At 38.4% G+C, this 16,409-nt stretch overlaps 2 protein-coding genes across 2 annotated transcripts; both read left to right on the forward strand.

The window, feature by feature from the left end:
* The first annotated feature begins 2,395 nt into the window (after positions 1 to 2,395).
* On the forward strand, positions 2,396 to 7,615 carry LOC149008549 (uncharacterized). The gene is made up of 3 exons (XM_089166750.1): positions 2,396 to 2,569; positions 2,669 to 3,070; positions 6,839 to 7,615. The coding sequence occupies exons 1-3, from the start codon at positions 2,531 to 2,533 to the stop codon at positions 7,085 to 7,087; spliced, it is 690 nt and encodes a 229-aa protein (XP_089022876.1). The 5' UTR covers positions 2,396 to 2,530; the 3' UTR covers positions 7,088 to 7,615.
* A 3,649-nt stretch (positions 7,616 to 11,264) lies between these two features.
* On the forward strand, positions 11,265 to 16,080 carry LOC149008550 (putative pre-mRNA-splicing factor ATP-dependent RNA helicase DEAH2). Its single transcript, XM_089167067.1, has 7 exons — positions 11,265 to 11,879; positions 12,580 to 12,782; positions 12,918 to 14,002; positions 14,479 to 14,604; positions 14,709 to 14,947; positions 15,067 to 15,185; positions 15,697 to 16,080. Exons 1-7 carry the CDS (start codon positions 11,613 to 11,615, stop codon positions 15,809 to 15,811), a joined length of 2,154 nt encoding a protein of 717 aa, XP_089023193.1. The 5' UTR covers positions 11,265 to 11,612; the 3' UTR covers positions 15,812 to 16,080.
* The last annotated feature ends 329 nt before the right edge of the window (positions 16,081 to 16,409 follow it).

Raw genomic sequence — 16,409 nt, forward strand, 5'->3', positions numbered from 1 at the left:
TGAAACCTAACATTTATTATCCAATAGGAGAAATTTTATATGTAATTATACATTTATACTTAACGAAGAAAAGTAACAATTTAGAAGAAATTCTATATATTCACTGGAATTTGTTTCTAATTGGGTTCTAATTGTGACCATCATATTATAAAACACCACGTGCTATAATCCTAGCAACAATCCTAGCAGTGTATTACAAGGAATTGCAAGAAATTGATTGATAGAGAATGTGAATCCACAACCATCAATTCATTAAATCATTTATAGATTTTGACTTGAAGTTAGTAGCGCTGGACTATATATACAGGTCTTTTCTCACTACTTTACTAAAAATTATGTTAAAAGTCTATTCTTAATTAACTTTTGTTCAATTCATACTATATAAATGAGAATTTGTTTATATATATATATATATATTATTATTATTTTTTTTTTCTAATATTTTGACATTTTTACACATGTCTCAAATCAATGGAAAACGTCTCGCAAAAATGGAAATAGTCATTTAAATTTTTAATAGTAAGACATTTTCCCTTTAATCAATATTAGGCAAGGTGTACTCAAGGTTCAATATGTCGACCCGTGTCGCCGTGTCGGACCCTGGCGACTCGGGCGACATGTCGCCAGAAGTCGGTCGACATTTGGCTGTTGATTATGGGAAACAAACACCGGATTTGCTTCTTCTCTTTCTTTCTCATGCTCTGTTCCTGCTTCTTCCAAAATCAGAGCTCGCCATTAATGTCTTCTTCTTACTCCTCTGCGTCTTTGCATTTGCTGCAGGTAAGCAAACAGATTGGTGATCGATATGTGTCGTACCTTGCGTAGAACCAACAAACCTTATGGCATAGTAGGTGTGAGTGATTTGAGAGGATTTAACAAGAAGGGCAAGAATCTGGGTGGCTTCTTGGAGATCGTTTCAGAGGAGCAAAGAGAGAGAGAGAGGGGTTAGTGCTGGAGTTTGTTTTCTTTGTGAATTTTGTGAACGGAACAGTTGTGATTCTTGTGAATAGCCAGAATGGTTGCAGACAGGGGAAGTCGTTGAAATTAAGAGCTAGAGGTGACTGGTCATGGAATCTGATCGTCGTTGCTCGGAGGCGAAGAAGACCAAAAATCTTGAAATGGGTTTTGAGTCTTCCGACATAGTGCTTCGTTCAAGCCGATGGATCCAATTCATTTATGTTTTAAAAAATAATCTACAGGTTAGGGTTTTTATACTGGTTTTTTTCATTTTTTTCTTCGATTCGGAATTGGAGAAGATGTTGCAGCGATCGGTTTCGACGCCATTCTTGACGAAAACATATCAGTTGGTGGAAGATCCGATCACCAACGACATGACCTCCTCTAGCTCCTGCAGTCCTACTCCTCCACCAGCACCGACATCGACGCCAAGCACCGGCAAATTCCGAAGTGCGACAGGTCATCTTCGCTCGATGCATCGAAAAAGTCGACCATCGGCGATATATCGCCGATAAAATTTTGAGTCGGTGTCGCTGGGGGGTATCGTGTCGCCCTCCAGCGACACCTCGATATTTCGCCCTGTGTTGGCGATTTATCGCCGACACAAGGAACCATGGGTGTACTCCATTGCAGCCTTGCAGGGTTGCTTGATTAGTAATGACCAATACCTTTTAGGCACCGTTTGTTTGCAAAGATAGGGTGAGAAAAAATGATTTTGCTTCAGTGCTCCAAATGGTCCAAATTTAAAGTGGTGGTTCAGTTAAAATCTCGACTACCTTTTTTTTTGTTTCAGTGGTGTAGTTCAAAAAGTGATAAATAAATAAAAGGAGGTGGTCAATGGGGTTGGGGAACATTAGAAAAGAAATGATTTTGTAGAAAAATCTCAAATTTAGGTCCCACTTTGTTGTTTTTCATATTTTTTACAAAATTCCACATAGTTTGTGGGACTTTAAAAGCGATGGGTTGGAAAAGTTACTAAGCTAGTGTGTCACCTCAACAAACAAGCTTCCTTAAATTCTACAAAATTTTCTACTGTAGTGAATTAAACAAGCCACACTTCTGGAATTCATGTTAGATTCAACAAACAAATGGTACCTTAGTAAAGAGGTTGTGGGTTGACTCTTACCGATGGTATATATAATATCTCTATTCCCTGTATATAAAAAGCTCTATTATATCCAAAATAAATAAAAGGGTTAGGCAAGACGCGAGGCCCATGGTTACATAAAAAAAGAAAGAAAGAAAGATGGAGGCCCATCGTCTCTGTGTGAGATGATGCATGTATCAAAAGATTCTTACGCTAATCAGGGCGGTAAAACTTGGCCCACAAATTCGGGCCCAATTTAACTAGGGTCAGGTTAGGGCAGGTAAGATTCTAACCCCTGGGTAGGGCTAACGTTAGCCCTAAAGGTGTTTAACACTTAGAACTCCACACGTGAGAAGAGGGATATCTATCGCCGCAAAGCTTCATTGACACATGAACACAGAGTCTTATCGGCAGATCCCTCACTAGCCGTCCGTTCTGTTGCCACGTCATCGATCTGCGAGAGTTCGTGTTTTGACGGCTGAGATCATGGTTGCAGAGCTTCTGGAAAAGCTCGGAGAAATTCCTGTATTCTCTTCCCCTGTTTTCCCTAAATTTTGATTTTGATTTTGAATTTGGTTTTTTTTTTCCCCTTGATTTTAGCTGAAAAAAATTTAAATTACGCAGAAGATGAAGATCATGGATGCGGAGAACAAATTAGAGAAAGAAAAGGAGGTTAGGGTTTTGAATGGCAAAATCCATGATATCAGTGGCGAAGATGATGTCGCCGACGATGACAACGGTGACCGTGAAGATGAAGACGATGATACAGTAGGACAGAAGCAGGAGGATGGAGATGATGATGATGAGGATGAGGAAGATAACGATGAATATGATGAAAATGGTGAGGATGACGATGACGATGGTGTTGAAGAGATTCCTCGTTCTGAAGCTGCTCCCCAAGTTTACTCCGTAGATGACGAGGATGAAGATGAAGATGAAGACGATGAGGAGGACGACGATGACGATGACGATGATGACAACAGTGACGAAAACGATGATGAAGACGATGATGGCGAAGAGGAAGAGGTAATAAGTTCTCTACTCTGTAGATCCTTCCTGAATCTATGTTTGTTTTTATGCAATAAAATGTCCAATCTGTAGATCTTTACCGATCCTATCTGTCCCTGCTCTTCAGTATAAATTTCTGTTGGTCTTTACTGTGATTTAAGCTTTAAGCTTGTTCTCCCAAAAAAAAAAGAAAAAGAAAAAAGAGAAGCTTTAAGCTTGACATGGTTATCCTTTTTCCCAGTATACTGCATATTTTTTTTGCCCTTGATTATATTATTTCTACAATGATAAATATTCTCTAGCTACTTAAATATTCTGTTATTTGTATCCATAGATGAAGTTGTAGCATGTTCTTAGTCTAGTTGAACGAAGAAAAACTGAGAATCTTTATAGTTTATCTGCTACTGTTTTTGTATTCCAGCTGCAGGTGCCATGTTAGGCTTTCTTTTTGTTGATCTTCTATTTATAGTATCTATTAGTCAATTTTGTATTCAAACAATGGAGTAGCCTTAGCTTTCTTGATGGTGGTTCTTGGTAACACCTTCACATGTGACTGCAATTTTTTGGGCTGATTTGGGGTACTCTATTTAATCGTCTTATTTGACCTTCATTATTCTGTACATGTATGCTAGTTGACTGTGGTATATAAATATTTTGCCAGAGTTACCTTGTAAACATTTGGTGGATTTGTGTGATTCTCTTCCTTCATATTGCTGTTTACTTGTTTGTACAACAAAGCATGAAACATGCTAATTTTTACTTGTCTATAGGTTTTGTGGTTGGCATGAAGCAACTTTTAAGTTACTGCTTTTATTTTCTGGGTTTGTCATGACACAACCGTTGGCATGGAGCAACTTTTAATTCCCCTTTCTGTTTTTGGTTTTCATGACATGATGTGTAGTTTGTAGCCTATTTTGCCAATTTGGGGACCAGGAGAAGTTGGGAACACGTTTAGTCTTTCTGAGGGAATGTGGTATACCTAGTTAGTTGCCCTTTCAGTAGAGTACTGTCCACTTTACATCTGATGCACATACACAGAAGTTGGGATGTATACATGTAGTGCTCCAAACAAGCATACAAAGAAGTTGGGATGCACACATTTGGTAGGTCTCAGTAAGGATCCTTTTCTAACTTACCAAAAAGAAAGTAAGGATCCTCTATATACCTTATTCAAGCTTGTAGGGCTACTTGATATGTAGATCTTTTTGTTATAGTATATGTAGATCATGCAAAAAATTATGAGTCATATTGGACTGATGGTCTGTATCCAGTAAAGTCATTTGTTTTAAGAGTTCTATATTGGACTTCAATTTTGAGTCTTGAACTATCAATTGTGTTCACAGTGGTTGGCTAGAAATGAACGCTGCCATTGCCCTTTTTGTTTAGGTTCTTTATGTGTCTTCTGTGTCATGATCAATTTAATGGTTCTTCAATGTTTGGTAGTCTTGACCTTCTTCTTTATCTTTTTAGTATTTCCCCTCATTACCTGATTGGTATCCCTCTTGCTCTCTCTCTCTCTCTCTTAGTCGTCAACTTAAACCTGTCTCATGCTGTTTCTGTGTTACATGGTTTTCAATGAAATACTCAAAATTACTTTCTAGTTGTTAGGGATTTTCTTTCCTTAATGTATTTATTATTCTTTGCGTTTGTTGTTCCCATAGCCTGGTTTTGCATTTAAATATTTTGTTTATTGGATGGCGTACATTTAGGAAAGAAATACAGTTCCGGCTGTGGAGTCGAAAACCAAATTATTTAGGTTAGTAATGTTTATTGTATCATGAAGTGCTTCTCAATGCTGGTTTGCTTTGGGTGCGGAGATGTGTAAAGTTCATCATCCGAAAAACAGAAAAAATAGAATTTCAAAATTTTAACCTTTGCTGAAATTTGCATTGCTTTACCATGTGTGTAGATATTGCTAATTGGAAACTCCAGACCTATGGCAATCCAGTTTTTTCCCTTTTATGATTGTTAAATGGATATATATATATATATATATATATATATATATATATATATATATATATATATATATATATATATATATATATATATATATATATATATATATATATATATATATATTTAAAACCTTACTTTAGTATCAGCTTTCGGGGGTCTGAAATATGGTTGAACTGTCAGACGTTGACTTTTGTGAAAGCACTGGGCATGCTATGGTGTTGTATACAATTCCCAACTGGGCTCAGCGGGAATCAAGACCAACTTCTTTTCGTTAGCGCTTTCAAGAAAAGTGAGAATACTTTGTTTGTCTTCGTGTTCACCCATGAGGTTGAGCGTCATACCCTAAGGATCAGGCAGAAGTTGGCTCACCTCTCTGAAGCCAATGAAAGTCAACTTCGCTATATATTCAGATATTTGTCATGATATCAATATATTTAGTTCATAATTGGGCTGCAACTTCCATTCTGGTTTCTTAATTATTACTTACTAATGCATGTTGGACTTCTTCTGGATGCTTTGTGTATACATTCTAAATAATTGAGCAATCTTAATGTTGTGCCAAGATCTGCCCTCCCTGGACCTGCAGTGGTGGAGACCTATGCAGTGGATACACAATTTTGTATTATTTGCACTGAGCCAGCCAAACCATGCCATTGTGGTTGGTCCTATAAAACCTTTCTTTGTTTTAACATTTTGATTCATAGTAAAATTTTGTGGCCTATGGGGGGGAGGAGTGGAGATACAGAAGCTTTGGGGGTGACGCTATGTATTATGGGTTACTGTGGTGTTTAAGTTTTGTTAATTTCAACTACACGGATTATATGTTCTGTTTTAGTGAGTAGTTTTCTTTGTCATTGTCTATTTTTCCCCCATCATATTTGAGGATTATTAGAACCTATATTGAAAACCTGTCAAATTTTGGAATCTGATTTGGCATGAGTTTGAGATTTATACTCAAAATTTCAGAACTCAGACGATGGAGTGTGACTTACTGTATTTTTTATCTCTGTGGGCATTGGTCGCTGCTACTGTCTTTTAGCATGTCTTTTGAAACTATGAACCACTATCAATACCATTTTGCGATCATAGTTTTATAAACTGGAATCCACCCTACCCTCTTTGGTATGGCCTTGACTCTGACTTCACTGTTTGAAAACTGGTTTAAAAGTTCACCGTTCGAAAACTAATGTGTTAGGTGCCTCTTCAGTATGCTGGTTTATCATTGTTCTTTTTGAAACTTAACACTAATTCATCATATCTATCCCTTGTCAAAACTGTGCTTATTCTGAACCAGGCTGCTTTTCGGTTCACACTGCAGTCCAGTTTTGAAAACTCTGTTCTCAACAATGGGGATTTACTCATTCTTTCGAGATCTGGGTGCATGTTGCACAGAAGTTTCCATTTTATGGACTGAATATGTTCCTTGGGTTCTCTCCTTGCATTTTGTTTTCTTTTCTTTTTGAGCATTTAATAAATATATTGCTGTTTTAGGTTCACCTAGATAGGGTTATCTTTTGGCATATGATGTTCTTTAAGTTACGAAATTGGTTGTCTAATTGTTCCCTCAAACTATGTTTCTTTTGGTATTCTTACAACTTTCGTAAACCTTGCTTATTGAACATTTACGTATATTGTATTCACTTTGGAGCTGATGATTTACTCCAACCTTCCCCCCCCCAAAAAAAAAAAAAAATGTAAATTCTGTTGCTTCTGTATCGCCTATTAGTGTGCATACTTTTCTTATGCTCCTTTTTGATAAATTTGTGCTTGATTCCTGTCTTGTGTTCTGGCTGTCACATTATCTGACATGTTATGATAATTACATAGGAGGACATGGGAACAGACTATCTTGTAAGACCTGTTGGTCCTGCTGAAGTTGAGGAAGATGCTAGTGACTTTGAGCCAGCGGAAGAGAATGGAGAGGAAGAAGATTTTAACGGAGAAGACGGGAACAGTGATGATGAGGATGGTGGACAGGGTGAAGTCCCAACCAAAAGGAAAAGATCAAGTAAAGATGACTCCGATGATGATGATGATGGTAGTGATGAGGATGATGAGAGACCATCCAAGCGATAGAATGTGTATCTTTTGGGGTGAAGACTGACCATGACAGTTAAAAGTTTAGTACCTCCTTCATCCTACCTACCTCTCCTTTGTGTAGAAAGTAAGAACAGTTCATGGATTCTTACCTTCCTGCTTTCTGACCTTGCCACTGTACCTTTCTCTGTGGGTTCTTTGTTGTGGTACAGTAGCTTGTCATCTATGGGCTGTTGGTGAGAATCGTGAACAATATAGGTTTAGGCCTTGTATGTTATGAACGTAGATCAGTTATTAATGTTATAAATGTCAAATGTTGTCAGTGTGTAGATGTAACCTTTGTTAAGCACTCTGTATCTTTTATTTTTAGGTTTATGTGATTTGGTCTTGCTGTGTATGCTTTCTTTCATTCTTTCAGATAGATACAAAGTGAATGAACCATTGTTCTGTATCTAGGCAATCCTAGAAGAGGGAATGCATTGTCCAAGTTTGCTAGCAGTAAATAGAATGTCTTGAATCAAGGCTGCAAGCTTGTTGGTGGTTGCACTTCTCCTTGAACGTACATAATCAATTGCTTGTAATCAGTTTCAACGAGGACTGAATCATAACCACACGCCACTGCCTCCCACAAACTGGTTCTAAAAGCCAATGTTTCCCACTCTTCAACTAAGTTATATCTCCATGGACTCGAAGAAGCTACTAAGGTTGCCCTTTCCGAATCTCTAATTGTAACACCCTGCCCCCCCCCACCCCACCCTTCTTTGTCTTCTCCACGGCTCCACCCATGAAGCATTTGTGTTGACCTTGAAAAAACCAGGAGGAGGGGGTTGCCATACCTGCTGCTTCTAATCCCCATTGTTGTCGGATGAAGGAGGAGTCAAAATGCCTCTCTTTTGGCTTTTCCAAAATTCTGCAAGGGTTCTCAAGGCCATGTCAATTGTCTCTTGAGGTTTCCACTTTTTTCCAACCACCCGATCATTCTTTGCCTTCCATAATCATCAAACAATGAAGGAACTACGACTTTTTAAGTTTTCTGCTTCACAAGGTCCAGTCTTGTTAAATTCATTCCACATGGAAATCCATGCCATTAATGAACAACACTTATCCTCAAAGATTCTCCATAATAGAGGGGGCCCGAATTACACCTTTTCAACAAAATCACAATGAAGCAACGCATGTGAACTTATTTCTTCTTCTAAGCCGCGCTCTCAACATAAATAATCCACACCCACCATCTTGGAATTGAGGTTTGTTCCTGTAGCAAGACAATCGTTACAGGCTCTCCAAAGGAAATTTCAAAATTTAGGAAGTGTTTTACAATCCCACACTTCTCTCCAGTGCTCTTTTTTCATTTCATCCCAGCTATGAACCTTTGAGGAAGATGTGAATTCTTTTTCTTGGACCTCTTGTTGCCTCACTTGAAGCTTATATGCCTCTTTAACATCAATTTGATCACCATTTCCTATTCTTCAAATCAACCTTTTTTGAGAACTTCTCTTCCTTCTAGGATACTCCTCCATGCCTATGAGGGGTTGTTTATCAATTTGGCTTCAAGAAAAGATGAGTTGGGGAAATATATTTTCTTGAGAAATTTTGCCCAAATTGCATTTGGTTGTAAGTGTAATCTCCATGCCACCTTCCATAATAATGCCACCTTTCATAATAGTGGTCCTAATCTAAGTGAGTGATTTAGATTACCAAACACCTGTGAGCATAGAACAAAATTCCATCGAAACTTGTGAAATTTCCATTGAAAATTTCCATTTTAGAAAATGCAAAATGAAACTCATGGGGACCCAAAAAAAGTCCTTAGTTTCGATCGAAATTTCGTCGAAACTTGTCGAACTTGGTTCAACCCAGTTGGACTAGCTGGTTCATGAGGAGAAAAAAATCCCCCCCCTCCCAAATTTCGCTAGTTGAAACTTGGGAAATTTCAGAAGATGCGTGGACAACCTCTTGTGTGGAAGCATCTACAGCTTAGCAAATACACAAATGTGATCTACACCCCGGAATTCGCTCTAAAAACCTCGTTGAAACTTGATGTCGAAACTTGTACGGAAAAGTCCTCGATTTCCTCGAAATTTCCCAAGTTTCCACCTAAGTTTCCCATTTTCACCCGGTTGAAACTTGAGTTTCCCTCGAATTTTTTACCATGCCTGTGAGAAAGGAATCGAAGACCCCGTGTCTGAGCTAGTTGGCATTATGTTTCTGGCATGTTCTCCACTTCCATTTGTGTTATCTGCCCTGGTTGCAATATTTCAACGGTGAAAATGTTCATAAAAGCAATAACATAAGGATTCAGCCTCTGCAACCAACTGCTTGTCCAACGCAATACCTCTTAGGTGAGAGCTACATTTTGTTCTTTGTTGTCTCTAGCTACTTTCGTCAAAAAGATTGGGACACCTCTCTTCCTTATGGCCTAAAATCCCACTAGAGTAGCACTACAGTGACATCTTCTCCCATTTTACCACGATTTCGTTAACCGTCCCTGACCTTCTTCTCGCTAGAATCACCGATTTAAGGGGTTTTCTTCCGTCAATGATCACACGACATCTAAGTAGCAAACCCTACTTCCGAACTAGATCTCTTGAATGATCATACCTCTCTCTGGTTCCCCAAGCTTTGTTGATAATAGGAAGCCGAATTCCAATTATAGAAGGTCTGTAGGGACTTCTAGAACTAGCACCAGAAATATATGTGCAATAAAAACCACTACTTATCTTCCCTCCATGGCTCCATCATCAATAAGTTTCCTCCTACTGACCAAGGTGATTCCTCTATTACATTATACATGTCTTGTTGATGCTTAAATTGGAACATATATTGATCGCCCTTCATTTGTGTGATTTTCATAGATCGAACTCCGTCATTGTCATTGGCCCTTCCCTTTCATTACATCGATGTGGATTGCCTCGCGAAATAGCAATGGAGCTTTTCCAAACATTTGTAATTCGTGATCTAATCAGACAACATCTTGCTTCCAACATAGGGGTTGCTAAAAGTAAAATTAGGGAAAAAGTATTCCATGCCTTTGGCAGGGCTTCAAAGACAGCTTGATGCCCATAGGGCTTCCCAAGTATGACTCTCCCCACAAGTGTATTTGATTTCGCTTCCGTAGCTTTATCTTCCAACTCATTTGATACATCAAGTCCTTCATCACCAAAAAGAATTATCTCTAAATGTATTGACCTAGCTTTAGCTCTCTAGGTAGCATTTCTTCCCCTTCCCTTGCCTATCCGAGCAAACATTGGGGTAGAACAGAAGTGTTGAACTAATTTCAATTTGCTTTCTATTGTACCCCCAAAATACTGTAACTTTACAGAAAACCTTCCACAAAAAACGACTATACTTTGTTAACTGCAGGTAGAGAGGACACTCACTAATGGAGGAGAAACATCACTTACTAATGGAGGGAATACGAAAACTCCATATTTGGGGAGTTGGATCCTCTTCTGAATGCTTTTATGATTTAACACTCATAAATTTTAGTTCTTATTTATGTGATGATGTGGCATATGGATTTAATTTTCCTATGAAATTTGTTACCTTCAAATCCTATCGATCCTGCTCTATTTCAACCCCTCTCTCATCATTTACCCTGTTGCTCAATTGAGCAAAACCTATAATTGTAACCATGAAGATCATCTTTCACAATTTATAGGCATATGCAATCTAGTCATGTTAAAATGCCACCTAGAGCTGCTTTCTTTTTCATATTTCCTTTTACAATTATGTTGGTTCTTCTTCTATCGAATTTTTTAAAATTGATAAAATAATTATCAAGTTTGAATCCTATACTTGTACAATGAGGTAGATGATACCATAGGAGGCCAATTTGATCTAGTATGTATTTCACTTGTAATTATATATAATTATTGATTAATATAAAAATTATTGATTAATATCTTTAAAATTGATAAAACAATCATAATCCTATACTTACAATGAGGTAGATGATAGGCCAATTAGGTATTTATAGCAGTAGAGGGATTTCATCCCAAAGACATTTGATCTTATATAATTTGTTCATATTCATATACCTTATTGTATAATCATTTTCACCAAAACAGGAAGAAAAATAATAATAAAAAAAATTATATCAAGTAGATGGAAAAATTTGGATTCAAGAAAGCTTATAAAAAAAATAATAAATAAATAAATTTAAGGGCGGTTTAAGTCATCTGATTCTCTTTATATGCTGAAGCCCTAATTTGGTTTGGTTTCCTTCCCAGTTGGTTCCTGGGTATCGAGAAGGGGGAAAAAGAAGGATAACCTAGGGTTTTTGTTCTTTCAGGGCGCGAGCCAGGGCCGACAGATTATTTACTCCTCCATTGTTATCTCTTATATAGATTATCTGTTTTTAGGGTTTTAATCGAAGATCATTCTTCCGCTACTTTATATTCTTTGGCTCGTCGTTCTACATCTTCTTTCCAATTTGCGCTACTTCTGTTTGTTCACAAATCCCATTGAGGAGTTCGGAGGGTTTTTTTTTTCGGTTCTTGGCTTCTTCATCTTTATTAGCTTGTTCCTTTGTTGGTTTTGATTACGGAATTGAATCTCGATAATGTCCACGGAGAGGAAAAGGAAGGTTAGCTTGTTTGACGTCGTGGACGAAACTTCTGTCTCCGCAAAGAAAGCGAATGGTGGCTCATTGCTTACCTCTACTGTTAATAAGTGGAATGGTCGACCTTATTCACAGAGGTACTATGAAATCCTTGAGAAGAGGAAGACGCTTCCTGTATGGCAGCAGAAAGAAGAATTCTTCCAGGCTTTGAAATCTAATCAGGCTTTGATATTGGTTGGAGAAACTGGTAGTGGGAAAACAACTCAGGTTAGTTTCTATTTTCGAAATTTTGCGCTCGTCTCCTCTTACTGTATTGTTGAAGTAGGGAATAGTTGGTGTCGATATTTATTTTGTGTGAATCTACTACGCTCGTTTAGGTTTTTACATAAACATGCTTATTTGTGCTGAATCGCTTCGGTTGTTATTTTGAGATCTCATTGGTTGCAGTTGTTACCTTTGTGTTTCGATGTTTAGGTTTTAATGAAATTCGCTCCCCCCTCCCCCCCACAAAAAAAAAAAACAAAAACCTGTTGACTGTTGATAATACTGACATCTTTGATTGCCTCTATATAGTTCAATTGCATAGTCTCGGGTGGGTTTGTTATGGAACCTCTAGAATAATGTGTTGATGGAGGAACTAGTACTTTTATTAGAAACTGGGAAACGAGCATATTTTCGTTTGTTAAAATTTTTTGTTACATTTTGGAATGCATGATTCTGGAAAATTAGATTGGGTGAGGGCTGATGATTTTTTTTTTTTAACATTTTGGATTTCAAATATTATTTTTGGACTCATTGGTATGCGTATGAATGTGGAAATCATCATGAAGTTGAGTGTTTTGATGTTTGTCAAATAGGAAATTGAACTTCCTACCTATGGAGGAACTAAGCTTGATTTCCTGTTTTAATCTATTGAATAATCGAAGAATAATATGTGTGTGACGATGTGTTTTTTTCTGTCCTGCAGATCCCTCAGTTTGTTTTGGATGCCGTTGAGTTGGAGACACCGGACAAACGTAAAAAGATGATGGTAGCCTGTACACAACCCCGTAGGGTGGCTGCGATGTCTGTGTCCCGTCGAGTTGCCGAAGAGATGGATGTGACGATTGGAGAAGAAGTCGGTTACAGCATTCGTTTTGAAGATTGCAGTAGCTCAAGAACTGTTCTAAAGTATGTATTTTCTTGCGAGTCCTGGCTGTTCAGCTTCACTTAATTCCTTAATTTTGTATTCTTTTGGTGTTGCCGCTTATTATTTGTTGCAAACATTCGTCTAAAATTTGTTGATTTTGCGTCACTGTTTGCTAGGTATTTAACAGATGGTATGCTTTTGAGAGAAGCTATGACAGATCCCCTTCTTGAACGTTATAGAGTTATTATACTTGATGAGGCTCATGAAAGAACTTTAGCAACAGATGTTCTATTTGGGCTTCTGAAAGAAGTCCTGAAAAATAGGCCTGATTTGAAACTGGTGGTTATGAGTGCAACCCTTGAGGCTGAGAAATTTCAGGGTTACTTTTTTGGTGCACCTCTTATGAAAGTTCCTGGAAGACTTCATCCAGTTGAGATCTTCTACACACAGGAACCTGAGAGAGATTATCTTGAAGCAGCAATTCGAACGGTTGTGCAAATACACATGTGTGAGCCTCTTGGTGACATCCTTGTTTTCCTCACTGGAGAGGAAGAGATCGAAGATGCATGCCGGAAGATTACAAAAGAAATTGGAAATTTGGGTGACCAGGTGGGACCAGTGAAAGTGGTACCTCTGTACTCAACGCTCCCTCCAGCTATGCAGCAGAAGATTTTTGAGGCTGCTCCACCCCCCCTGAAGGAAGATGGCCCTCCTGGAAGGAAGATTGTTGTGTCCACCAACATTGCAGAAACTTCATTGACTATTGATGGTATCGTTTATGTTATTGACCCTGGTTTTGCCAAGCAGAAGGTCTATAATCCACGAGTGCGAGTGGAGTCTTTGCTGGTCTCCCCAATATCAAAGGCAAGCGCACACCAGAGATCTGGTCGTGCTGGAAGAACACAACCTGGAAAATGCTTCAGACTTTACACCGAGAAAAGTTTCCACAATGATCTTCAGCCACAGACTTACCCTGAGATATTGCGATCAAATCTGGCTAACACAGTTCTGACATTGAAGAAGCTTGGGATTGATGATCTTGTGCATTTTGATTTTATGGACCCTCCTGCTCCAGAGACATTGATGCGAGCACTGGAAGTCTTGAATTACTTGGGTGCACTTGATGATGATGGAAACTTGACTAAGCTGGGGGAAATCATGAGTGAATTTCCTTTGGATCCTCAAATGTCAAAGATGCTCGTTGTTAGTCCTGAATTTGATTGTTCTAATGAAATCCTTTCTGTTTCAGCCATGCTGTCAGGTATGGTTCCCAATTCCCTGCTGTTGGAGCTTACTCTCAAATTTTTTTTAAATGTCTTTTTTGCATTGTACCATTATGTGGACCCAATGGGGCTTAGTACGTGCAGTATCACAGTGATGGAAATACTGATTATACTGCAAGTTCTCTGCCGCATGCAAACAGTTGTGATTCTTGCATCAGATATAAGCCATATATCTGGGGTAATGGTAGATAAAATAGTCCTGGATCTTGCAAGTGTGCAGGTTTCTTGCACCATGCAATAGGGTTGTTTACTCTGTCCAATTAGGTTTGTCATCAGCAACTGCCTGTTTGGGTTTCATGCCACTGGTTGGCATGCACCATAGAAATTCCCAATTGCTGATGCAGATAGTTGCAGTTTCTCAGTATTCTCTCATGAAGAAAATGGTGTCGTCTCGCCTCTATGCATCTGCTGACCTACCGTGGGCCTCCTCTGTGATAACAATTTCTTTCTTTAGTACCCAATTGCTTTGTCCGGCCTAGGGAGGCTCAAAAAGCTGCAGATGAAGCGAAAGCTCGGTTCGGGCACATTGATGGAGACCACCTCACACTTCTAAATGTCTATCATGCTTACAAGCAAAATAGTGAGTACCAACTTTTCTGGTCATTTAAATTTCTTATTTGAGTCTAAATGGGTTCTTGCTTTTTAAACCTAACTAAGAATCTGCTGTGTGATGGAATATTGCAGATGAAGATCCTCAGTGGTGTTATGAAAACTTCATCAATCATAGGACCATGAAGGCTGCTGATAATGTCAGGCAACAGTTGGTTCGCATAATGGCAAGGTTCAACCTCAAGTTATGCAGCACAGACTTCAACAGTCGAGACTACTACGTAAACATAAGGAAAGCTATGCTGGCTGGATATTTTATGCAGGTTGCGCACCTTGAGCGTACTGGTCACTATCTAACAGTGAAAGACAATCAGGTCTATATTTATTTTGTGATTTGTTGTTTTGATGAAATACTATTTAGATTAAACTGTTTGCATGTCATGTATATTGAAGAGAAAACTGTTACTGTATTGACCCTCAATTATTGGTTTAGGTGGTTCATCTTCATCCTTCTAACTGCCTGGATCACAAGCCGGAGTGGGTTATCTACAATGAATATGTGTTGACGAGTCGGAATTTCATTCGTACTGTTACTGATGTTCGTGGAGAGTGGTAAGTTCCAGTGTTCACTTCTACATTGCATTGTTTATGCATCAGTAGAGTTGGGGATCTATCTTACACTTATTGTACTATTAGGGTAGTATTGATGCTGCCCGTAGGTTGTGGGGCTTCGGCTTCTGTTTTAGTTGAATTGGTGGGTGACTCTAGGTTGAGAAATGCAGTTCCTTGTGTGGTTGTAGGCTAAGTAATTGCTTTGTGGAGAACTATTGTCCATGGTCAAACTCTTGAGAACCCAAAGCCTAAGTACTTTTCAGGGTTCCGAGTCAAAGTCTCTCTCTTAATTATGAAAAATCATTTGAAAAGGATTAGGGTTGTAGAAGTAGATGATTCATGGGTTCTTTCCAATGATCTAGAGGTTGTTACAATGGATAGATCTATTTTTTGGGAGTTCTGAGTTGCACCAAATTATTATTATTTTTTTAATTATATTATAAAGATTGAAACATTTGACTGAGGCTGTTGGTTTTCCGGATAATCGTGTTGATCATGTTCCCTTTTGCAGGCTGGTGGACATATCACCCCACTATTATGACCTTGAAAACTTCCCACAGTGCGAGGCCAAGCGTGTTCTTGAAAAGCTTTACAAGAAGCGAGAAAGAGAAAAAGGAGGAGAATAAGGTCTATTGTACTTGATAGGCTACTTTTCTGAGATGATTTCTCTATAGGCTTGGGGTGGGTTGGGAGATTTCTATATAAGGCCTTGAAATTGGCAGTTCGTTTGTCATTTGTGATTAGGAACCAAGGTAGTAATGGATGGATGGTTTAATGGGTGATGAGTGGCTCGTAAACTGGCTCCCTTTTTACCTGGGCCGTTTTTATTTAATTTTTCTTCTTATTTTCTGTGCTTGGAACTGTAATGGTATGAGTCAGTATTAATATGTTGCTATATTAGGATGTTGATGTTTCTTTCCCAACTAATTCTTGGTCAATGGAAGCTTGGAATGAGAGGCAGCAGCAGTTCACAGGGAAAGGTAATTTGTAAAATGATAACCAGTGTTCACTTGATTATCTTCGCTGTATAAGGGAGTCATCTGATCCTGCGGGTCTTCAGTGGTGATAAGTTATATTTATTTTGATTTGTACAAATTGAGGAAAGAGGCTTGGATTTCTTTTCTTTTTTTTTTGTGGGTTGGGGTAGAATGTTGGGATTTCTTTCATGAATTGAGAAGAAAAGAAAGGTGCTGCCTTTGAGTATTTGATACGGCCGCCGTCATA

This window comes from Hakea prostrata, chromosome 8 (genome assembly GCF_041222555.1).
Source record: "Hakea prostrata isolate BN-2017 chromosome 8, UWA_Hpros_2, whole genome shotgun sequence".
Lineage (NCBI taxonomy): Eukaryota > Viridiplantae > Streptophyta > Magnoliopsida > Proteales > Proteaceae > Hakea > Hakea prostrata.